At 40.1% G+C, this 24,749-nt stretch overlaps 1 protein-coding gene across 3 annotated transcripts in view; it reads left to right on the top strand.

Moving 5' to 3' along the window:
- Window positions 1-24,749, top strand: part of MSH2 (mutS homolog 2) — an 87,342-nt gene that overhangs the window by 25,093 nt on the left and 37,500 nt on the right. For all 3 annotated transcript variants that reach the window (XR_003546815.1, XM_027765899.1, XM_006162350.3), the window contains 3 exons: window positions 552-685; window positions 16,323-16,522; window positions 24,313-24,422. Coding sequence is in view for 2 of the 3 variants with exons in the window: in XM_027765899.1 (XP_027621700.1) it covers window positions 552-685; window positions 16,323-16,522; window positions 24,313-24,422 (444 nt within the window). In the remaining variant the exon portion in view is untranslated. The remainder of the gene's footprint in view (window positions 1-551; window positions 686-16,322; window positions 16,523-24,312; window positions 24,423-24,749) is intronic.

The following is a 24,749-nucleotide window of genomic DNA, read 5'->3' as shown; positions in this document are numbered from 1 at the left end:
ATGTTGGGACCAGCAGTTAGCGTAATGGCTATGTCGCTGGACTCCCATGTAGCGGACTGTGGTTCGCGTCCCGGACCCAGTGGCTTAAACTCACACCGGGCGCATGTGCGTGCGTGCCCAAGACCCCGAGAGGAGAATGGAGGAGAAGGGATTGTGGCGTGGCCATCCCCCTTGGGGGGTGATTTCTCGCTTTCTGTCTCTCTGTCTCTCTGGCGAGTGCACGCGCCCTATAGCGAAAACCTCTCCAAATAAAAAAGAAAAAAAAAATTTTGTATGTTAACACATCTTTAAAATTGTGTTTTAGGAAGTTTTATATGTAAAATTGCTGTAATTGTAAAGTGGGTTTTTTTTTTGGAGAAGGATGTATAGTTGAAAATACATAGTAACAGGTTGAAAGTTGACTTTAGGAAGAGGGACTTCTGTGGAAATTTCTCACTTAATATTTTGGAAATATACATGTTCTTGTTTCCAAAATCCTATTTCATTTTTTATGGCATAGTAAAAGTTTTCACTAGTAAGCATGACATTCTTTCTGTTTTATTTTTTATTAGGGTTCTGTTGAAGATACCACTGGCTCTCAATCTCTGGCTGCGTTGCTGAATAAATGTAAAACATCTCAAGGACAGAGACTAGTTAATCAGTGGATTAAGCAGCCTCTCATGGACAAGAACAGAATAGAAGAGAGGTATATTGTTAGTGTATTTTTGTCACCATAGCAATTTGCAGTTTTTCCATATGTTTGTACTGCTTACTCTTATATTTAATTTCATGTGTATAGTGTTTTAATGCAAAGAGAGCTGCGTAGTATTATAGAATAATAGTGATTTAGACTAAAGAACTTATTTCCCTTTTTAAAAAGAAATTATTGATTTAATTTGATTTGTTATTATTGTGTATTTTTATTTTGCTGTGGGATACATGAACTTACCAGAGAGAGAGGGAAAGTGAGAAGGGAAGCTGCCAGGTCTGGGACTTGAACTGCGGATGGCCATGTGGGAGTCCAGTACACCAACCACCACCTGATCTGCTGGCCTCAAGAACTTTGTTTCCTAACTAATTTTTTTTTTCTTTTTACTATTAAAAAATGTAAAACTTTATTAGAGAGGTGGTATGTTACAATGTTTCAAAGCTTGAACCTTTGGAGCTAGTGTTCTTAGGTTTGAATTATTTGTCTTGGATAGGTTACTCAACCTCTAAATTGTAGTTTGTTCACTTTAAAATGACATTGGGCCAATAGGCGGCATGGTGGTTAAGGTACAGGATCCCAGCACCTGGCTGACCTTATGATTCAAGTCCCAGACCTGGCAGTTTGAAAAAAAAAAAAAAATGCTGGACGTAGTATGCATGTGGGCCAAAGTCCTAGAAGGAGAATGGAGGAGAAAGGATTACAGCTATCCTCCTTGTGGAGAGGGTTCTTATTCCCTCCTACCCTGCTGCAAACATGTAGCCTTATATCAAAAATTAAGGAAACAAAAAAGAAAGAAACAGAAAAACACATAGTTCCTTACAGGATTGTTATGTGGATTAAATGAATTAATATGTATAAAATACTTAGAACAGAGTAGGAAAAACTGGAAGCCACTTATACTTTATTGTTTTACAAAGGATTTAGGATGACCTAAACATATATTTTAGACAATCTTTAAAATTGAAAAAGAATAGAAAAAGTTATGTAGTTCTCCCACCCAAACATGACTACCTTTTTTTTTTTGGGGGGACAGGTTTTCGCTACAGGGTGCGTCCGCTCGCCATACAGACAGAGAGAGACAGAGACAGAAAGCGAGAAATTACCCCCGAGGGGGGATGGTCACGCTGCAATCCCTTCTCCTCCATTCTCCTCTTGATATCTAAGGGCATGCGCGCACTCGCGCCCGGAGTGAGTTTTAAGCCACCCGGTCCGGGACATGAACCGCAGTCGACTACGTGGAAATCCAGCGACGTAGCCATTATGCTAACTGCTGGTTCCCCACATGACTAGCATTTGACATGTTTGTTTCAGACTTTTGTTTTAGATACTAATTTTGAAACATTTTGAATAAAGTATAATACTGGGTTGTTGAGAAAGTCATGATGCATTTTTGCATAGGAAAAAAAATGTCATGACCTAATATAATCTAATGACCTAATATAATACACACACACCCAAATCCCAAGTGTGTAATTGCTTGAATTTTCAAAATGAACATATCTAACAACAAAGAAGTCACGAAACTGCCTAACTAGCATTCACAAAATTCCCCTCAGTTCTCCTACTTACTACCCCTCACGTGAAGAGTAACCCCTTTTTTTCTTGCATGCCCAAAGAGTATGTGCATTTGCCAGAGGGAGTGAGAGAGAGCACAATAGAAAAAAGCATTCTCCTCTGGGACATGGTTATGCTTGCTGGTCACGTGGATTCTAGATTCTATGCACAGTACTTTAACTGCCGCAGTACTCGTCTGGCTCACCATTGTCCTAGCTGGTTACATCATAGATAGAAAAGTTTCTTTTTTTAATAATAATTATCTTTGGGGCCCAGCCGGTGGCATGGTGGCTAAGGCACTGAGCACTCATGTAACTGACAATGGTTCGAGTCCTGGACCTAGTGACTTGCTTTCTCTCTCTCTTTCTGTATTTCTCTGGTCAAATTTAAATAAATAAGTGAATGAATAAATAAAATTAAATAATTAAAAGAAAATAAGTATCCTGGAGCTGGCAGGTAGCATGGTGGTTAATTGCACTGGACTTCCATGTGGCTGTGATAGTCCCAGACCTGGCGGCTTGCTTTCTTAATTTCTCTCTCTCTGTCCCTCTGTGGTCAAAATAAAAATAAGTATATAAATAAATAAATAAAATTAAATAAAATATAGTTATCTTTATTTAATGTTGTTTTTGTCAATTATTTTTTTGAAAGGTTTTTGCCATAGGACGTCTGTACTTGCTGGAGAGACAGAAAGGGAGAAATCACTCCCCAGGGGAATGGCCACTTTGCAATCCCTTCTTCTCTTGGGATCTTGGAGATGCATGCACATTGCCTGCTATGACTTTTAAGCCTCTGGGTCTGGCCCATGAATCGCAGTTGACTACGTGGGAGTTCAGCAAAGTAATCATTACACCATTTGCTGATCCCATCAATTTTATTTATTGTTGTTATTGTTTTTTTAAAGGATTATTTTATTTAACTATATTTATTTATTTACTTATTTATTTTCATTTGACCAGATAGAGACAGAATGAGAGAGAAAGTGAGAAAGTGAGCCGCCAGGCTCAGGACTTGAACCTTGGTCGACCATGTGGGAGTCTAGCACCTTTAACCACCATGCCATCTGCTAGCTCCTGTTATTATTATTTTAATTTGCTATTCACCAGACGGAGAGAGAAAAAAGGAAAATGAAAAAGCAAGCTTCCAGGTCTAGGACTTGAAGCGTAATTTGCTATGTGAGAGTCCAGTGCCTTAACCACTGTGCTATATGTTGACCCTCCTAGATTAATAAGTTTTGTCTATTTTTGCCCTTTATGTAATGAAATAATTTTATATAGTATACTCTTTTTTTTAATTATTTTTTTAGAGTTTTTTGCTATAGGGTGCGGGCGCTCACCAGACAGACAGAGAGACAGAAATTGAGAAATCACACCCCATGGGGGATGGCCACTCCACAATCCCTTCTCCTCTTTTCTCCTCTTGGGATCTTGGGCACGCACGCACACGCACCCAGTGTGTTTTAAGCCACCGGGTCCAGGACGCGAACCGCAGTCGACTATGTGGGCGTCCAGCGACATAGCCATTATGCTAACTGCTGGTCCTATGTAGTATACTCTTATATTCAATCATCTTTTTGGTTAAACCTAGTTAAAACCCTGATAACGGTTTTGTGACCTAGTATTTTCCACACGTATGTCTTTGTTAAGCATTTTTTGGTGTTGCGGTTCTATCTTCATAGCCAGCATTTTATTTTATTTTTTTTCTGAAGAGGTTTTTCTTACCTGAGGGAGTATACACTTCCTGGGGAGAGAGACCCAGTGATAGGGAGAGTAAGAAATCCCAGGAGGGATGGCCTTGCTGCAGTTGCTTTTCTGTTTTCCTCCTGGGATCCTGAGTATGCCTGCACACGCACCCAACATCATTTTGTAACCACTGGGTCTGAGAGTTAATCCATAGTCTGCCATGTGGGAGTCCAGCGATGTAACTGCTTCATCATCTGCTAGTCCTCCATATTCAGCATTTAAGTACATAATGTTTTTGTTTTTTTTTAAAGAATTATTTATTTTGGGAACCAGCAGTTTGCGTAATGGCTATGTTGCTGGATTGCCATGTAGTCGACTGCGGTTTGCATCCCGGACCCGGTGGCTTAGAACTCATGCTGGGTGCCTGTGTGTGTGTGCCCAAGATCCCGAGAGGAGAATGGAGGAGAAGGGATTGCAGTGTGACCATTCCCCCCCCGGTGGGTGATTTGTCCCTTTCTGTATCTTTGTCTCTCTGTGTCTGTCTGGCGAGCGTATGTGCCCTATAGCGAAAACCTCTCAAAAAAAAAAAAAGAATTATTTATTTTATTTTATTTATTCATTCATTTATTTAAATTTGACCAGAGAGAGACACAGAGAGGAAAAGTGAGAAAGCAAGCCACCAGGTCTGGGACTTGAACCGTGTTGAGCCATGTGGGAATGTCCAGTGCCTTAACCACCTCGCCACTTGCTGGTGCAGTACATAATGTTTTTGACAGGATATACTTTCCCTTTCACAGTATTTAGGTTATTGTAATGACTTTATCATTCATCTGTTGCCTTTTTACTGTTTTCTGTTTGGCAAATTGTATACATTGCCAGAATGGATAAGCGTTCAACTTTTTTTTTTTTTTGTAGAGGTTTTTGCTATAGGGTGCATGTGCTCACCAGAAAGACACAGACAGAGAGACAGAAAGCGAGAAATCACTCCCCAAGGGGGATGGCCATGCCACAATCCCTTCTCCTCCATTCTCCTCTCAGGATCTTGGACATGCACACACAAGCACCTGTGGTGAATTTAGGCCACCGGGTCTGGAGCTCGAACTATGACTACGTGGGAGTTCAGCGACATAGCCATTACGCTAACTCCCTGTCCCAGTGTTCAACATTTTTATGCCTTCAGTATTGTGAAGTCATTCAGGAATGACTAGTTGAATATTCAATGGGCATTTATGATGTTATCTCATGAGTATTTGGAGACATCTGGCAAACAATTCTTGATCAGTATTATAAGACACCATGCAAATAATTATCATGCTGAGTGTTGGTCCTGTGGATTGCAAAGGGCCTTATAATAAAAATAGTTTGCAAAAGTAGTGCGTTGTGGGTATGCTGAGATTTTATTGAAAATGTAGAGGTTGTAATTTTAAGGTAACTTTCTGAAGCCAGATTTGTTGGGGAAGAAGACTGGGATTTATTGACTGAATAAGAAATTGGAGGATAGGGTAATTTGGAAGTAATTAAGATAAGGCAAGTTATGGTTTTAAATTTTTAGTATTTTTGAATAAGCAATTACATTTATAGATTTCAGAATTTTAGAAGTGCAGGATGTATATTGATAGGTCTCCTACCATTGTCCCTTATATCCCATAGACCCCTTCCTCAGGTAACAGCTCCAGGGGGCATAGTTTTTTAGTGTATTCTATGTGAATTGCCACCACATGCCTTGGGAGCAGCAAGTCTGATCAGTTTCTTGAGTATACTTCCAAAAAAAGTTCATTTTTAAATATACAGATATGATAAATTCTTTTAAGAATTATTTAAATTTATTTATTTATTATTATTATTATTGTTATTTTCAGTTTGACCAGAGAGAGACAGAGAAGGGAGTAAAGGAAAGTAAGAAAACAAATCATCAGGTGTGGGACTTGAATCTCATTTGACTACGTGGCAGTCTAGCGCCTTAACCACCACATCACCTGCCCACCTTAAATGACAGAAATGTTAGGATTTTATGTCTGTTCTCTTTCTCTGTCTCTCTCTCTCTCTTTTTTTTTTTTTTGCCATTGGGTATGTACACTCGCTGGGGAAAGAGGCAAAGTAAGAACTCACCCCTTGGGGGGATGGTCATGCCTCAATCCCTTTTCCATTTCTTTGCTGGGATTTTGAACACATGCATATACTCCGAGCTGCCAGGTCTGGGACTAGAACCATAGTCAGCCATGTGAGAATCCAGCACCTTAACTACCATACCATCTGCTGGCCACTCCTTTTTAATTTTTATTATTTATTTATTTAAAAAAATTTTTTAAAAGAGATTTTTGCTATAGGGCACCTATGCTCACTGGAGAGAAAGAGAGAGAGAGAGAAAGTGAGGAATTCCACCCTAGGGCAGTTGGCCACACACCAATCCCTTCTCCATTCTTCTCTTGGAATTTTGGGCATGTAGGCACATGCACCCAACATGAGTTTTAAACGTCAGGGTCTGAGACTTGAACTTTGGTCAAGTACGTGGGAGTCCAGTGACGTTACCATTAGGCCATCCCCCCCACTCGGGGGGGTGGGGATGGTCACGCCGCAATCCCTTCTCCATTCTCCTCTCGGGATCCTGGGCACACACGCACACGTGCCCGGCGTGAGTTTTAAGCCACCGGGTCCAGGACTCGAACTGCAGTCAACTACATGAGAATCCAGCGACATGCTAACTGCTGGTCCCGTTAAGCCTATAATTCTAATTGAGCAACTGGGCCAGGAGGTTTACAACACAGTAAGAGCTCCTATCTTTGTCTTTTTCCATTTCTTTCTTAGAACATGTGCTTGCCCAGGATCACGCTTAAACTCACGCCGTGTGTGTGTGCATGTGTGTCCAAGATCCCGAGCGGAGAATGGAGGAGAAGGGATTGCGGCGTGGCCATCCCCCCTGGGGGGTGATTTGTCGCTTTCTGTCTCTCTGTCTTTCTCTGTCTGTCTGGCGAGCGTATGCGCCCCATAGCAAAAACCTCTCCAAAAAAAATAAAAGGCTTTGGACTCCCACATGGACAATCATGATTAGGGTCCTGGACCTGGTAACTTGAAAATCACACCAGACACTTATGAGTGCATGCCCAAAACCCCAAGAGAAGAATGAAGGAAGGGATAGCAGTGTGGTTGTCCATGCTGGGGAGTGATTTCTTGCTTTCTGTGTCTCTGTCTTGCGAGTATGTGTACCCTATGGCAAAAATCTCCACCAAAAAAAAAATAATAATAATAATTTTATCTCTGATTAAGCCTTTTTTTTTTTCCTTCGCAGCTGCAGTTTTCTTCCAGTATATCTCATACTTTTATCTTTATAAATCTGTGCTTTTATACTACTACCATCCCCTAAGTATTTTCCTCAAAATCTTCCTTCTAGTAAATCATGGTATTCACAGTATTGGGAAGTGAAATACCCCAAATTTCATGTTCCCAACTTTCATAGCAATTGCATTATTTTTAATTAATACATTTAAAAAAATTTATTTATTTGTAATATAGACATGTATATTTCACATGTCACCAAAATACTGTTTAAATTTTTATGTTTTATTTGCACAAATCCAGTTATTTCTAACTCTGCCAGTACTCATTTAAACCAGAATTATGAATATTTCCTGTTATGACACTATAATGCATTTTTGGAATAAGGATTTTTTAAATTTAACTTTATTTACCTATTTATTTATATATTTTAATTTGACCAGAGACGGGAAGAGAGGGGTGGAGAGAAATGGAAAGAGAAAGTGAGAACGCAAGCTGCTAGGTCCAGGACTTGAATTGCGGTCGGCCATGTGGGAGTCCAGCGCTCTTAACCACCATGCCATCTGTTGGTCCCATTATTACATTTTTAAAAAGATTTTATTTATTTATTTAAATTCGATCAGAGTCTGAGAGAGAAGCGGGGGGAGAGAGAGAGAGAGAGAGAGAGAAAGCAAGCCAACAGGTCCATGACTGCATCCTTGATCAGCCATGTGAGAGTCCAGGACCCTTAACCACAGCGCCACCTGCTGGGCCCTATACATGTGTGTGTGTGTGTGTGTGTGTGTGTGTGTGTGTGTATATCCCACACACACACGTATATATATACATGTATATACACACACTTTTTTTAATTTTTATTTTGTATCCCCATTGTTATTCAGTATTAAGTATGAAATCAGAATTTGCTCTCTTCCACTAGTTTGAGTATTCTTGGAAAATGTTTTTCTGAGGACCTGCAGGTGGTGTAGTGGTTAAGGCACTGGATGCCCATATAGTCAACTGTAGTTTGAATCCTAGACCCAGCGGCTTGAAATTCACACTGGCTGCATGTGTCTGTGTGCCCAGAATCCTGAGAGGAGAATGGAAGAAAAGGAATTGTGGTGTGGCTATCTTCTGGGGGGGGGGGTGATTTCTCACTTTCTGTCTGTCTGTCTCTCCAGCAAGCGCACACACCCTATAGAAAGAAATCTTCTCCGCCAAGAAAAAAATTTATTTCTCTCTTTGTATAAGTTACTGAAAATGGGGAGTTTATTGAAGGAGAGGGAAGGAAAAATAGAGTTCTGTAGAAGGGAGGAGTCCTAGAAAATGGGTTGCCAAGGAAGAACTGAGGAGTGGGGTTTATATTTGGGTCAGGAAGGGCTTTGTCCAGACTTGTTCTAGGTGGCACTTGTGCTTGCATTCCTCTCATGGTGTGGAGCAGCACATGGCTAGATGGGTCATTGTTGATTTTTAAAACATCAAAATTCTCATGATTAATTTTATGATTAATTCTGTTGAAATTTTAGGGGTTAAATGACTCAAAATGTTATTGTGGGGACCAGCTGTTGGCATAATGGCTATGTCGCTGGACTCCCATGTAGTCTACTGTAGTTCGAGTCCTGGACCTGGTGACTTAAACTCATGCCGGGCACGTGTGCGTGCGTGCCCAGATACCGAGAGGAGAATGGAGGAGAAGGGATTGTGGCATGGACATCCCCCCTGGGGGGGTGATTTCTCACTTTCTTTTTCTCTGCCTCTCTCTGTCTTTCTGGTGAGTGCACGTACACTATAGCAAAAACCTCTCCCCCCCAAAAAAGTTAATTGTGTATTTCAGTCAATTTGCAAATTATTATGTCAAATTATGTAGAGCTAAGTGATTTCATTGAGTTGGATTGATAGGTATTTTATGTTATGCCAACAATAACTTTGATACTTCTACAATTTTGATTCAAAAGTGACATTGCCATGGAAACAAACGGTACAATAGTCTTCTTTTATTAAACATTTTTCTTGGAGCCAGAAACATAAACTTACACTGTAATTATTGAAATGGTATAATGAATAGACTTGTGAAACTAGCAGTTTATTAGGGTTTTAATAATATCTTGACCAAAGAGATATTATGTGTATATTGCTTTATGTTAGTTTAGGCTTTTTAAATGCTTTTTTAAAAAAGAATTATTTTTAAAATTTTCCTTATTATTACTGTCTTTTTAAAGAATTATTTACTTAATTTTATCTATTAATTCATTTTATTTTAATTTGACCAGAAAGAGAGCGAGGGAGGTAGAGAGAGAGAAAAGGGGGAAAGCGGGACCAGCTGGTGGCGGGAAGGCGCTGGACAGAAAGCAAGCCACCAGGTCTAGGACTTGAACTGTGGTTGGCCATATGGGAGTGTCCAGCGCCTAAGCCACCATGCCATCTGCTGGTCCCTATTATTACTGTTTTTTAATTTTATATGTGCACTCATCAGAGAGAGTGAGAAAGCAAGCCACCATGTCCAGGAATCAAACAATGGTTGGCCAGGTGGCAGGCAGTCCAGCAACCTAATTACCATGCCACCTGCAGGCCCCTAGTAGCTTATTTATTTCTTTACCATTTTACCTTTTACTGCTTATTTTTTAAGAGAATTATTTTATTATTATCATTGTTGTCATTTTTGAATTTGACCAGAAAGAGACAGAAAGACAAAGGGAAGGTAAGCAAGCCACCAGGTCTAGGACTCAAATCACAGTTTGCCATGTGGGAGTCCAGTGCCTTAAGCACCACTGCACCTGCTGGCCCCATATTTAAATTTTTTTTCCCAGGGGTTTTATGCAGGGGACCAGCAGGTGCATGGTGGTTAAGGCGCTGGACACTTCCACATGGCCGACCAAGCTTTACGTCCTAGATCTGGTAGCTTGCTTTCTCACTTTTCCTCTTTCTCTCTCTCTCTCTCTCTCTGTGTCTCTCTTTGGTGAAATTAAAATAAAATGAATGAATAAATAAAATAAATAATAAACAAAAAGGAGAGAAATATTTTCACTCTAGGGTACGTGTGCTCACCAGAGAGAAAGTGAGAAATCATCCCCCAAGGGGGATAGCCATCTGTTAATCCGTTCTCTTTTTGGGGTTTTGGGCACACATGCACATGGTTCTAGAATGGTTTTTTTTTTTTTTTTAATATTTATTTACTTTTATTTATTCATTTATTTTATTTTGATTTGACCAGAGAGAGACACAGAGAGAAAGAGAAGGAAAGTAAGAAAGCAAGCCACCAGGTCCAGGACTCGAACCATGGTCAGCCATGTGGGAGTGTCCAGCGTTTTAACCACCACGCCATCTGCTGGTCCCATCTAGAATGAGTTTTTAAGTGGCTGGAGCTGGGACTTGAACCACAGTCTACTGCATAGGTTTCTAGCAATGTAACCATTACACCATCTGCTTGTCCCTGCTTTATTTTTTTTATTACCAGAGGGCAAGTGTGTTCACCAGAAAGACAGGCAGACAGACAGAACAGATAAAAAGAAAGGGGAAAAGCATGTCCTTATGGGCATGGGCATGGTGCATGCCTTCTCATCCACTTATATATCTTGTCAGGATTTTGGGCTCATGCACATGTTTTTCAAGCTACCAGTGCTGGGATTCAAACTGTGGTCATCCATGTAGGATTTGACTCCCTTAAACTTTAGGTTGTGGGAATGGCCCTAAAGTTCATTTTTTGAGAAGTTCTTTCATGTAAGGTTGGCAGTGAATTTCCTTGACTATTCCAGTTATTATTTGGTTTTAAATTTGGTGACTTAAGGATGATGGTTGTTTCCAAATTTACTGAAAATTCTTAGAACGTGAATTTTTTTATACTCTATGTGAAGTTTAATTCTGAGAGAATTTGTCTAGGGGAAGGAAGAAATGAGTCCAACATACAGATTTGTTCTGGTTACAGGATTTGAGTAATTTGGAAGTGGTTTGAATATCTTTAAGCCAGCTAGGATAAACTAGAGTTGTCACCTTTGTTTATGGGCTTAGAGAAGTAAGATCAAAGGGAAAATGATATGTACACAAATATACATACATACATATAATAACCATTATGCTATCTGCTGGTCCTGAGTTTTTTTTTAAATGATAGATACACTCTGACACAGAGGATTATTTTATTTTTTTTGAGAATTGTATATTTAATTTTATCTTTTATTAAATAATTTTAAATTTGACCAGAGAGAGAGAGAAAGGGAAAGAAAAAGCTAGCCGCCAGGTCCAGGACTTGAACTGGGATCACCCATGTAGGAGTCTAGCACCTTAAACACCATGCTGCCTGCCTCCCCAGAGAATTATTTTTATAAATACAACTTGTATTTTCCTTCCTTCAACAGTATTTACATTTTTTTCTTTCATTTCACTATATATCTAATTCATGTAAAATTTTTTTCTTCCTAAACTTTGGTCTGGAATAGCTAAGACATTGTATAGTATAACATTCAATAGTAAAACATAGTTTTTTCAGACAAATAAAATTGGACTACTTCCTTTGCACAGAACCAGTGTTTTTTTTTGACTTCCAGGTATGGGTGCACATCTACCTTTTCCATAGAGGGGAGGAGAAGATATGTGCCTCCATGCTGCTCAGCAGTATTCATAACTTAGAATTTATTTTCTCATGAGTTTGATAGGAAACAATGATACTTGGAACAAGTAAGAAGCACGATTCTTCAGAAATATATTTTCAGGGCTGGTCGGTGTTGTATTTGTAAAATGTCGCTGCTCTGAGGATGAGCTACATGGGGAGGTTTGCAAGTCGGGAGGCCTCCCTGAGTACTCTGGAGCTACACTTGCCTGTAATCCAGGGCTGACTGAAGCTTGATTGCAATATCTGGACCCTATTAGGGGTTCACTCTCTCTCTGTCTCTCTTCCTCATAGAGCTGATATGCAAGTAAAATTTTTAAAAATTAGTTTAAAAAGGGAAAGAAAGTACCATGTAGGAGTGGTTTTTTTTTGTTTTTTTTTGTTTTTTTTTTTTGAGAGATTTTCACTGCAGGGCGCGTGCGCTCGCCAGACAGACAGAGAGAGACAGAGAGACAGAAAGCGAGAAATCCCCCCCCAGGGGGGATGGTCATACTGCAATCCCTTCTCCTCCATTCTCCTCTCGGGATCTTGGGCACGCACGCGCACGCGCCCGGTGTGAGTTTTAAGCCACCAGGTCCAGGACACGAACCGCGGTCGACTACATGGGAGTCCCGCGACATAGCCATTACGCTAACTGCTGGTTCCCAACAAGTATAGTTTAAGTCCCGAACCTGGCAGCTTGCTTTCTTACTTTTTTCCAATTCTGGTCAAATTAAAAATAAATAAATAGTTCTTTGAAAACTAGTTTAAAAATAAACTTTAAAAAATTAAATCTATGTTGATATAGTCTCTGGATTTTTACCATTTCTCTGAGTGTTTTAGGGAAAGGATAGGAAAAAGATGAAGGTGTAAGTCAACTAGCATCAGATTCTTGTAAAATTTATTATCATCTTACATTTCTTCCCCCAGTTTATTATGAAAACACATGGCAAGTTAGGACTTAATTTTTTTCCTTTTGAAAGCTGTCAGCACTCCCATGTTTCTCTCTTTTTTTTTTCTTTTTAAAGAATTATTTATATAATTCCATTTGTTGTTATTATTTTAAATTTTACCAGAGAGAGAAGGGGGAAGTGAGAAAGCAAGCCACCAGGCCCGGGACTCGAACTGCGGTCGCCATGTGGGAATCCAGCACCTTTAACCACCATGCCACCTGCCAGTCCCAGGACTTAATTTTTTTTGGTGTTTACTTACTTTATTCCTGGAGGGCCGTCCCCCTCTACAGGGTCTTGTCATGCCATGACCCCTGCCTTTCCTCCCCTGACGCTCCTTAATCCCCCCAACAAGCAAATCCTGTGCCATTTAAAAAAAAAAAAAAAAAGATAACAATGAAAGAAAAAAGAATTGGTTGAGAAGCCTATTTGAATTTCATGTTTGGACCCTTCTGCTCAGGATTCTGTATTTATGTCCACATGATTTTGATGCTGGTAAACTTGGGTTGAACTTTGAGAAGCTCAGTTTGAATCTTAAATCATAGGGTTAGCTAGAAAGGCCAAGATTTGCTTTATTGTGTTGTACGATTTGACCATATCCATTATTTTTTATTTAGAGTACATGTCCTTGAAATATTTTTTGGAGTAGTATGAGCTTGAATAATTCATGGTGTTTGCTTGTAGTCCTAGTGACTAGTTCATAGCATACACTCTATAGATTTTTGTCAGTGCATGTGCTCACCTCAGACAAAGAGAGGGAAAGTGAGAAATCACCCCTCAAAGAGGATGTCCATGCCATAATCCCTTCTCCATTCTCCTTGAAATTTTGAGAAAGCACGCACTTGGGCCTAGCGTGATTCTCTAGCTGCCAGGTCTGGGGCTCAAACTGTGGTCTGCCTCATGTGGGAGTTCCGTGCCTTAATTGTCATACCATCTTCTGGTCCCCATAATATAAACTTCAAAAAAAATTTTTTTTGCCAGAGGGAGTATTCATTCAAGGGGGATGGAGTGAAAAATTATTCTCTGTGGAGACTAGCCAATCTTCAATCACTTCCATTTATCTTATCTGCATTTTGGGTTTGTCTTTTGAGCCATCCTATAAGACACCAACAGTTGATTCAGTTATGTGGGATCCAGCTCCTTAACTAGATAACAAATTAATTAAAGTTTTTTCCTACTAATTTGGCATTTTCTTTTTTATTTTTAAAGAATTATTTATTTTATTATTATCATTAGTAGTAGTAGTATTTCACATGAGTTTTGCCAGAAAAAGACAGTGAGAGAGAGGAAGAGTGAGAAAGCAAGCTGCCAGGTCAGAGACTTGAACCATAGTCAGCCTTGTAGGAATTCCAGCGCTTTTACCACCACGCCATTTGCTGGCCCCCACATTTTCTTTTTTTTTTCCTTTTTCTTTTTTAGTTTTTTCAGTGAGTTTCTTTTTTTGTTTTTTTAAGAATTATTTTATTTAACTTTATTTATTATTATTATCATTATTATTTTCCAGTTTGATCAGAGAGAGACAGAGGAAGTGAGAAAGCAAGCCACCAGGTCCAAGACTTGAGCCGTGGTTGGCCATATGGGACTCCAGCGCCTTTAACCACCATGCCACTTGCCGGCCCCCGCCAGAGAGTTTCTCAAGTACTTGTGTGGTAGGCCATGTAAGATCCAGCTGCATTAAATACGATGCCATGGGCTGGTCTCTAATTTGTCATTTTCTATTAAAAACCACTTATCGGGACCAGCAGTTAGTGTAATGGCTATGTCTCTGAACTCCCATATATTTGACTGCGGTTCGCGTCCCAGACACAGTGACCTAAAACTCATGCCGGGCACATGTGTGTGCCCAAGATCCCGAGAAGATAATGGAAGAGAAGGGATTACAGAGTGGCCCTCCCCCCTGGGGGGTGATTTCTCACTTTTTGTCTCTCTGTCTCTATCTGGTGAGTGCACATGCCCTATAGCAAAAACCTCTCCACAAAAATCATTTTATTTTATATATTACTGTTTTTTAATTTGGCCAGAGAGAGACAGAAACAGAGAATAAAAAAGTGAGAAAGCAAGCTGCCAGGTTTAGGACTAGAACTGTGGTCCTCCATGTTGGAGTCTAATACCTTAACTGCTACACCACCTGCCAGCCCCTAAAAGTGAGTTTTGAAGACAGCCCCATGGCTTGGTAGTTAAAGCAGCCAGATCTCATGTAGCAGACCACATGGTTCAAGTTCTGGACCTGGCAGCTTGAGAAACATGCTGGGCATGTATGTGTGGATTCCCAAAATCCTGAAAGGAGGGAGATGGAGGAGAAGGGTTTGTGGTGTGACCGTTCTGTATGGATGATGCATCGTTCCCTTTCCTCTCTCTTTCTCTAGCCAGCACATAGGTTCTCTAGCAAAAAAAAAAAAAAAATTCAAATTCTTTAAGCCAGCAGTTCTGGACCTGGTTAAATTCTCCCCACTGTCCCACATACAGTGTCTAGAGATTGTCATGCTGGAGGGAGGTGTATAGTGGATAGAAGCTAGCAATTTTGTTAAGCAAAGAATGGCTTCTCAAATTTCCACCCTAAAACATCAGTGTGGCTGAGGTTTAGAAATCCCGCTTTAAGTATATATGATCATTATGTGATTAAGGGTAATTTTTTCCTCCTCATATATAATTGTATGCTAGATGAACATTTTGATGATGCAGAAAATTTAAATGCTACTTGAGAGATTAGTAAATAGATAAAGAGATTTAGAAAGCTGATTTGTTTCCCTGTGGAATTTAAAGGTTAATTTATGGCTTGGGATTTACAAATTAGAGGGAAAATGATTGCTCATCTGATAGCTTTCTGAACCTTGAATCATTTACAGTGTTCATGGGGCCCTGAATTCGTAACTAGAGATATATAATATGTGTAGTAATACTTTCTGTTTTTTTGTTGCTGTTGTTAACAATTTATCTTTTAGTTCCTGTTTCAGTAACATCAACTTTTTAAAAAACTTTTTTCTGGCTCTAGGGCATATGTGCTTACTGATGAGAGAGAGACAGACAGAAAGTGAGAAAGCACTCTCTCAGGGGTGTGGCCATGCTCTAGTCCTTTCTCTTCCATTCTCTCCAGATTCTGGTCACACTTGCACACGTGTCCAGTGTGTTTTTCAGGCTGCCAGGGCTGGGACTCCAGCCACTGAGTTGGCCATATGAGATCCAGCACCTTAACCACCATGCCACTTGTTGGCCCAACAATCTTGTTTTTCAAACTGTTAGGATCCAGTAGTGGGTTGTGAAGTTTGTGTAATGGGTGACATAAATATTATTGAAAGATTAAATATGGTAGAAAATAACAGTGCATCACATATAGCAAGAGTAACTTTTTGTGTACCTACAGTAATTATATATCCATGCATGCATGTGTTGGGTCATGATGTAAAACATTAATTTCACTCCTACCTAATCAGGAGTTGCTTGACTCAATCTTACGCATTTTTTTCTGCTTTCTAAAAAAAAGCTAACATTTCAGAATAAATTTAGGCTTCTTTTATGGAATTTTGAGTTTATTTAATGAGATTTATGTCCTTACTTGACAAAATTTAATGTTACACTAAAATATTTATGATTAATTCTAGCATAATTTATTTCAGATTAAATTTAGTGGAAGCCTTTGTAGAAGATGCAGAACTGAGGCAGAGTTTACAAGAAGACTTACTTCGTAGATTCCCAGATCTTAACAAACTTGCGAAGAAATTTCAAAGACAAGCAGCAAACTTACAAGATTGTTACCGACTCTATCAGGGTATAAATCAACTTCCTAATGTAATACAGGCTCTGGAAAAATATGAAGGTAACAAAATGATACTTTTTGTTGTTTTCCTTCATTCTTATAGTATATGAGGAGACTTCAAAGGGAAAGGGTTATTATAGTTTTTATCTTAGTAAATAATAAAGTATAAATAATGACTAAGTTATAGAATACTAATACTTAGCTTATTTGCCTAAATATTGTAGCAGTTTATGACATGTACAACTGTATTCTTAAAAATCAAATTTAGGAATTTGTAAATGAATCTTTTCAAAAAAATTTATTCATTGTCTCTATTTATTATTATTATTTTTTTTAAAGTTGACCAGAGAGAGAGAGAGAGAAGGAGGGAGGGAAAGTTAGAAACCAAGCTGCCAGGTTTGGTTCTCGAATTGCTGTCAGTGATGTGGAAGTTGAGCCACCTTAACCACCACGCCACCTGCTGGCCTGTAAATGAATCTTGCTGACTTTCTGACAGTGAGTTTAGTTCCCTTCTTTATTTTCTTGTTAAAGGATGTGTGGCCTGAGAGATAGAAAAACAAAAAGTGAGAAAGCACTCACTGTCCAATGGGAATGGTCATGCCACAATCCCTTCTTTTTTTCTCCCTCTTTTTGGGATTTTGGGCATGTGTGTACATGTGCCCAGTGTGTTTTTTAAGCTGCCACATTTGGGAGTTGAACCACACAGTCAGCTATGTATAATCCACAATCTCAAACTTGGTTTCTTAACAAAAATTATTTAATTACTTCATTGTTTGGACACTTAGCCTTCTGATGCATTTACAAAGTGAATAGTTGTTTCCTGCGCGATTTATTTATTTATTTTTAGGTTTTTGTGATAGGGTATGTGTGCTTGCTGGAGAAACAGTGAGACAGAGGGAAAGTGGGAAATCACCGCCCTGGAGGGTTGGCCATGCCACCATTCCTTCTCCAGGATTTTAGCATACACGAACACAAACCCAGTGTGATTTTCAAGCTGCCAGGTCTGGCCCTCATACTGTAGTTGGCCATGTGGTAGTTTAGTGCTTTAACCATCATGCCATCTGCTGGCTCCCTGTGTGATTTTTGAAATCTTTAGTAGATAAGTGTTTCATATATCAAAATGAAGAAGTGATTGAGAGCTTCATTGGTCTCTTCTTGGGACCAGCAGATGGCATAGTGGTTCAAATCCTGAACCCAGTGGCTTCAAAATCATGCTGGGGAGACCAGTAGTTGGCGTAATGCCTGTGTCGCTGGACTCCTACATAGTCGACCATGGTTCACGTCCCAGACCCGGTAGCTTAAAACTGATGCCCGGTGCGTGTGTGTGCGTGCCCAAGATCCCAAGAGGAGAAGGGATTGTGGCATGGCCATCCCCCCTTGGGGTGATTTCTCGCTTTCTGTCTCTCTGTCTCTTCTCTGTCTGTCTGGCGAGCATATGCGACCTATAGCAAAAACCTCTCCAAAAAAAAAAAAAAAATCACGCCGGACATGTGTGCATGTGTCCATGCCCAAGATCCCAGGAAGAAAATGGAAAAGGGATTGCAGCATGGCCGTATGCCCCTGCAGGATGATTTTGTGCTTTTATCTCTCTGTTTGTCTCTGTCTCTCTGGCAAGTGCATGTGCCCTATAGCAAAATTCTCTCTCATAAAAAATAAAGTCATTTAAGCAAATAGTTGGGCCAGTTGTATAGTGCTGTAGTTAAGCTCTGTGTTGAGGAAGCCAGGTCCCACATACTGACCAGGATTTTAATTATGGCCTTGATGGCACGCATCAGGCACCATAAAATTGGAAGACAACGGATTGCAATGTGACTGGGCCCCATTGGGAGGTGCTTTTTCTCTCTTTCCATTTTTATTTGTGTGTACCCCCTGGCATAAGAGCAAAATAAATAGCTATTGGTTGCTTATGATAGATGAGGTCCCTATTTGTGGAAGTTCTGTAAGAGTGGGATGATAGAGGGAGACAGAGAATTGAGACAGATAATCAGGAAATAAATGAGCAAGGATTTCAAATAGTAACATATAATAAAGAAAACATGATATTTGTGGATGTGATAAATTGACCTATCAGAGGACCAGGGACTATATCCAGTGATCACAGATGGCTTCTGAGACAGGAGTCCCTAACCCCAGGGCCTTACAGGGGCCTCACACTAGGAGGTGAGTAGCAGGCAAGTAAATGAAGCTTCATTTGTATTTTTTTTTTTTTTTGAGAGGTATTTTTTTGCCTCGCCAGACAGACAGAGAGAGAAAGAGAGACAGAAAGCTACAAATCACCCCCCAGGGGGGATGACCACGCTGCAATCCCTTCTCCATTCTCCTCTCAGGATCTTGGGCACGCACGCACACACTCCCGGCGTGAGTTTTAAGCCACCGGGTCCGGGACGCAAACCGCGGTCAACTACGTGGGAGTCCAGCGACATAGCCATTACGCTAACTGCTGGTCCCTGAGCTTCATTTGTATTTATTGCCACTTCCCATAGCTTGCATTATTCCTGAGCTGTCTCCTGTCAGATCATCAGCAATTTTAGATTATCTTAAAAGTGAACCTTATTGTGATATACATATGCATACTCCTTTTAAGAATTTAGTGCCAGGGGGTTGGCAGGTGTTGTGGTTAAGGGCACTGGACTCCCACATGATGGACTACAGTTTGAGTCCTGGACCTGGTGGCTTGCTTTTTCACTTTCCCTCTTTATCTTTCTCTCTCTCAGCATCTCTCTCTCTGATCAAATTAAAATAAATAAATAAATAAATAAATAAATAAAATTAAGTAATTCTTTAAAAAATATTTATTGCTTGATGATCTGAGGTTGAGTTGAGGCAGTGATGGTAGCACGGGGGAGCAGCTGCAAATACTGCATTATGTTGAGCTGTATAATATATATTACAGTGTAATAATATTAGAAATTAAGTACACAGTAAATGTAATGTGCTTGAATTATTTCGAAAACCATTCTCACCTGTCTTTGGAAAAATTGTCTTCCACAGAACCAGTCCCTGGTGTCACAAAGGTTGGGGACCACTGCTCTAAGCAGTTGGTATCTAAGTTAAGTCTTGAATGATGAAAAGGCTCAGCTTTTAGATTTGGTTGGGAGGGAGGCCTAACAGGATCAGTCAGGGTAAGTTAGTGAGGCTGACTTGGGCTTGATTTGTTGAGAGTGAAGGAAACCTAGAATGAAGGAAACCATAGAGGTAGAGGATACGTGTATGATCATAGGAGTTGAGGCCAGAGAGGGAAGGCCTAGTGAGGTTTTGAAACTTTTTTGTGCCATGGATCCCTTTGACTTCAAAAGAAGCCTATGAAACCTAGAATAGAATAGAGTTTTTTTTTTTTTTTTTTTTTTCCTTCTCTCTCTCTCTCTCTCTCTAAGATCTTTTTTGCTAACAAGTGTGTCTGCTTGCTGCTACGGGGAGAAAAAGAGAGGGGAGAAAGTGAGAAAGCATCCCACAGGAAGATGGCAACGCTGCAATCTCTTCTCTGTCATTTCTCCTCTCAGGACCCTGGATGTGCGTGCTCAGTGTGTTTTCCAAGCCAGCAGGTCTGAGACTTAAACTGCATGGTTAGCTGTGTGGGATCCAGCCGCCTTTACCTCCACGCTACCAGCAGACCCAGAAATAGTGTTTTTGAATGCACAAAATAAAACACATAGAATTACAATAGAAAGCAATCCTACTAAAGTACCATTATCAAAATATAAAACTTTTTTTCCCTTTATTTTTGAATGTATGCATGTGGACATACAAATGAAGAGAGAGAGAGAAGTAGGAGCACTCTTCACAGGTCTGGTCAAACCGAGATCCGAGCGATCCAGTCCTTCCTCCAACTAATCTTGGGTACTTGTGTGGGTGCCTACACAGTCAGTCTAGGGTTTTAAACCATATTTTCTGGGTCAGATTTAGCATCTCATGAGCAGCAAATCACTGCTACACTTTAGAGCTGGCCCCATTAAACAAGTTCTTGGTATGGAAATATGCCCTTTCGCTTTTCAGTTATGTGAGGGCTTGCCCTTTATCGTTTCAAAACATTAAGGCACTATAAAAAAATCATTTGTAAACCACTGCCGCTTCCTGTTTTGCTTCCTGTTTCGTTGCTTCCAGTTTTGTTGCTGTCGTTTCCCTGTTTACCAATAATGCAGGTGCAAATTTGGGATAACAAGCCAGACATTGCAGTACAACAGATACTGTGTAGGCACAGTGTTTATAGTCTGCCTAAATAATGTTTCACACATATGTACTATTTTTTTAATTTGTGTAGATGCTATTATACTAAGAAAGCATCAATACTTTTTGTTTTTAAATATTTAATTTTATTAATATTATTATTAGTTTTAAATTTGCTATAGGGCATGAGAGAGAGAGAGACAGAGAGAGACAGAGGAAGTAAGAGAGTGAGAAAGAAAGCCGCCAGGTTTGGGATGCAAACTGTAGTCTGACCATGTGGGAGTCTAGTGCCTTAACCACCAAGACTCTGCTGGCCCTAAGAAAGCATGAAATTTTGTTTGTTTGTTTTTTTAGAGATTTTTGCTATAGGGTGTGTATGCTTCCCAGAAACAACAGAGTGAGATAGAAAGTAGGAAATCACCTCCCCCTCAACCCCCCGGGAAAAATGGCCACACCGCAATCCCTTCTCCATTTTCCTCACAAAATCTGGGCACGCATACACATACACCAGGTGTGAGTTTCAACCAACTGGTTGTTCAAGTGGAAGTCCAGCTCCTTAACTGCTATGCCACCCTCTGGCCCAGATGAATTCTTTTTTTTTTTTATTTTTTAAATTTTAACTTTATTTATTATTATTGTTACTTTCCAGTTTAATCATACAGACACAGAGAGAGAGGGAAAGTGAGAAAGCAAGCCACCAGATTCAGGACTTGAACCACTGTCGGCCATGTGGGAGTCCAGCGCCCCCAACCACCACGCCACCTGCCGGCCCCCCAGATGAATTCTTAAAACAGGTTTCCTCCACCAGCACGTGGTGTAGCAGTTACCTCGCTGGATTCCTACACAGATGACTATGGTTTGAATCCTGTACTGGTAGATTGAAAATCACGCCGAACACATGTGTATGCGTGCCCATCCAAGATTGCAGGAGGAAAATGGAAGAGAAGGGATAGCTATGTCGCCATACCCCTCACCAGGGGTTGTTTCACACTTTCCCTTTCACTGTCTCTGTCTCTCCCTCTCCCCCTCCCTAGCAAGCACACATGCCTTACAGGCAGAAACCTCTTATATATAAAAAAAGAACAAATTTCCTGACTTCATAGTAGCTTTTTATCATTTTCTCAAGAACTACAAAATTTCTTAGAAAAGTTTGGGAACTATTGTTTTTGAGTAAAATGCAGTGTACTTTGTAGAGGTCACTTGCAGAATTCTAAGAGAATTCATTGGAGATCAGAAAAAAGTCCTGGCATTATATTGATAGCAGTATTTAATAACTTAGTGAGCTTTTGTTATGTGTCAAGTATCATATAAGTGTTGTATACAGTTATACCATTGTTTCTTCTTCTGTTGGGATTTTTGGCATGCACACACATGCACCTGGTGTGTTTTTTAAGCCACCAAGGCTGGGATTTGGACTGTTTTTGATCATGTAGGATCCAGTTCCCTTTACTACTAGGCTATGGGACTGGCCCTTGGTAGCTGTTGTTACTATTCCAGTGTATAAACAAGGAAGAGGGTGTAGAATATGCTCTAGATAACCAATCCACTAGATAGCACAATTGACGTTGGCACCCAGGTCTCTACTTCTGCTTTCTGTACTATAGACTTATTGTTTCCTTTACTCCTCCTTACTTAATAGCCCAGCATAAGCTCTTTTTTTGTTTTGCAGTAGGGCAGAGGGTACATAAGCTTGTGGGAAGTGGGGGCAGGACAGAAGATGACAACCCCGCCCATGGGCAAGGGCATGCAAGCAGTCCTTTCTTCCTTCTTTCAGTTTTTTCAGACATAAATCTGCCATGCTTTTTAAGCTGTCAGGTCCTGGCCTGGTTGATGGTTGACCATATGAGATCAGATTCTTCCTTAACAATCAGGCTACAGGTTGGCTCTCCAGAGTGTACTCTTTTTTTTTTTTGAGAGGTTTTTGCTATAGGGCGTGTGCGCTCGCCAGACAGAGACAGACAGAGGGATAGAAAGTGAGAAATCACCACCCCCGCAATCCCTTCTCCTCCATTTTCCTCTCGGGATCTTGGGTGCGCACGCACACGCGCCCGGCGTGAGTTTTAAGCCACCGGGTCCAGGATGCTAACCGTGGTTGACTACATGGGAGTCCAGTGGCATAGCCATTACGCTAACTGCTGGTTCCATCCAGTGTGTATGCTTAAAGCATCAAACAAAGTCCCAGTGTGTCAATATTGAGTTGTCAGAAAAGTGATGATGCATTTTTTCTGTTTTTCTATGAAAAATGCATCGGGACTTTTTCAATGACCCAGTGTTTGGTGTGATTTAACCTTTATTAACTGGAATACTGTGATGTTAATGGAAATAATAATATAACATAGATTAAGTTAGTCGTTTTATTTTAATCACTTTGACTTTAGATTATTAAATTTACAAAAAAATTCATTTAATTGCAATTAATGTCATATTTCTGCTACTCATTAAGGAAGAGATTACAGACAAACAAGGAGGCAGTGTGTGGTTTTTTTTTTTGAGGGGTGGGTTTGAGAGTTTTTTTATTATAAGGGCGTGTGCGCTCACCAGACAGACAGAGAGACAGAGAGATAGAAAGTAAGAAATCGCCCCCAAGGAGGGATGGCCACGCCGCAGTCCCTTCTCCTCCATTCTCCTTGGGATCCTGGGCACGCACACGCATGCACCTGGCGTGAGTTTTAAGCCACCGGGTCCAGGATGCAAATTGCCGTCAACTACATGGTGGTAGTCTAGCGACGTGGCCATTACGCTCACTGCTGGTCCCGGCAGTGTTTTATTAGTGGGAAGTACTGAGGAGTATATCATTTTCCTTTTTATAAATTTGAGAACTAAACACATATAAAGTAAAATACCCAAGTAAATAGCAACTTTGCAGATTTGTCACACTGCTTTTTGGGTCAAAAGATGTGCATTTTTTCAGTAAAATTTTTATAATCTGTAGTCTTGTATCTTTAAAATAGAGACCTTCTTTTTCTTTGTTTTGTCCTCCCCCACCCCTTTTTTTTGTGTGTGTGACCTTCATAATCTTAGAACATTTTCCTCACTCTGATGAAGTAATGCTACGGCCAGCCCCTGGGGTGTTGGTTAAGGTGGCTGGATCCCTCATGGCCAATTGCATGGTTTGAATCCTGGATCTGATAGCTTGAAAAATATACTGGGTGCATGTGTGTGCCCAAAATTTTATGACCATTCTCCGTGGGGGACAGAGGTGCTTTATCACTTTCCTTCCCTCTCTCTCTGTCTCTTTCTGGGGCGTGCATGTGCACTCTGACAAAATGGAAAAAGAAAAACCGTCCCACGAGCATTTCCTCTCCATTCGTCCCTTGCTCTAGCAACCATTTTCAGTCTCATTGCTATAGGACATAGACATTTCATATACATTAAGGTAGATCTTTGTGTTTGTTTTCTTTTCCAGTATTACATTTTCAAAGTTTATCCACATTGTGTAGGATATGTTGGTGCTTCATTCTCTAGTTATTTAAGTTTGTAGATTTGCTATATCTTGTCTGTGTGTCAATTGAGGACCATTTGGGCTGTTTCTACTTGTCGACCATTGTGAACAGTGGCCACAGTAAAATTCCTGGACAGTTTTGTGTGGACATAGGCTTTCCAAGTATCTGAGGGGTGTGTTGGGTGAAATTGCTGGGCAGAAGTACCTTCATGTTTAACTTGGCAAACTTTTTGCTTTGTTTTAGGAAAACACCAATCATTGTTGTTGGCAGTTTTTGTGACTCCTCTTATTGATCTTCGTTCTGATTTCTCCAAGTTTCAGGAAATGATAGAAACAACTTTAGATATGGATCAGGTATGAAATACATACTTTTTAATTCAAGTTGCAGAGTATTTTGAAAAGCAGAGGCAAATTGGGAAAGTTTTCAGATCTTCTTTAGTATCTGATTTTGTCCTTTTGTGTGGCACCATTGGAGACAGAGGATGTAAGAATAAGTGACAGACGGGAGAAGGATTTTTTTTTGAATGAACATTTGTTTCAGTGGTTGAAAATAAATATACATAGAGGAAATGAATATTGGACATAATTGGCCTAATTAAAGAAAAAAAATATTTCTCCATCCTGCTGGGATCTGGGGCACACTTCCACACATTTTTCAGACTGCAGAAACCAAAGAAAAAC

This window comes from Tupaia chinensis, unplaced genomic scaffold (genome assembly GCF_000334495.1).
Source record: "Tupaia chinensis unplaced genomic scaffold, TupChi_1.0 Scaffold139917_1, whole genome shotgun sequence".
In the NCBI taxonomy this organism is placed as follows: domain Eukaryota; kingdom Metazoa; phylum Chordata; class Mammalia; order Scandentia; family Tupaiidae; genus Tupaia; species Tupaia belangeri.
This window is presented reverse-complemented; position numbering and strand designations above follow the sequence as displayed.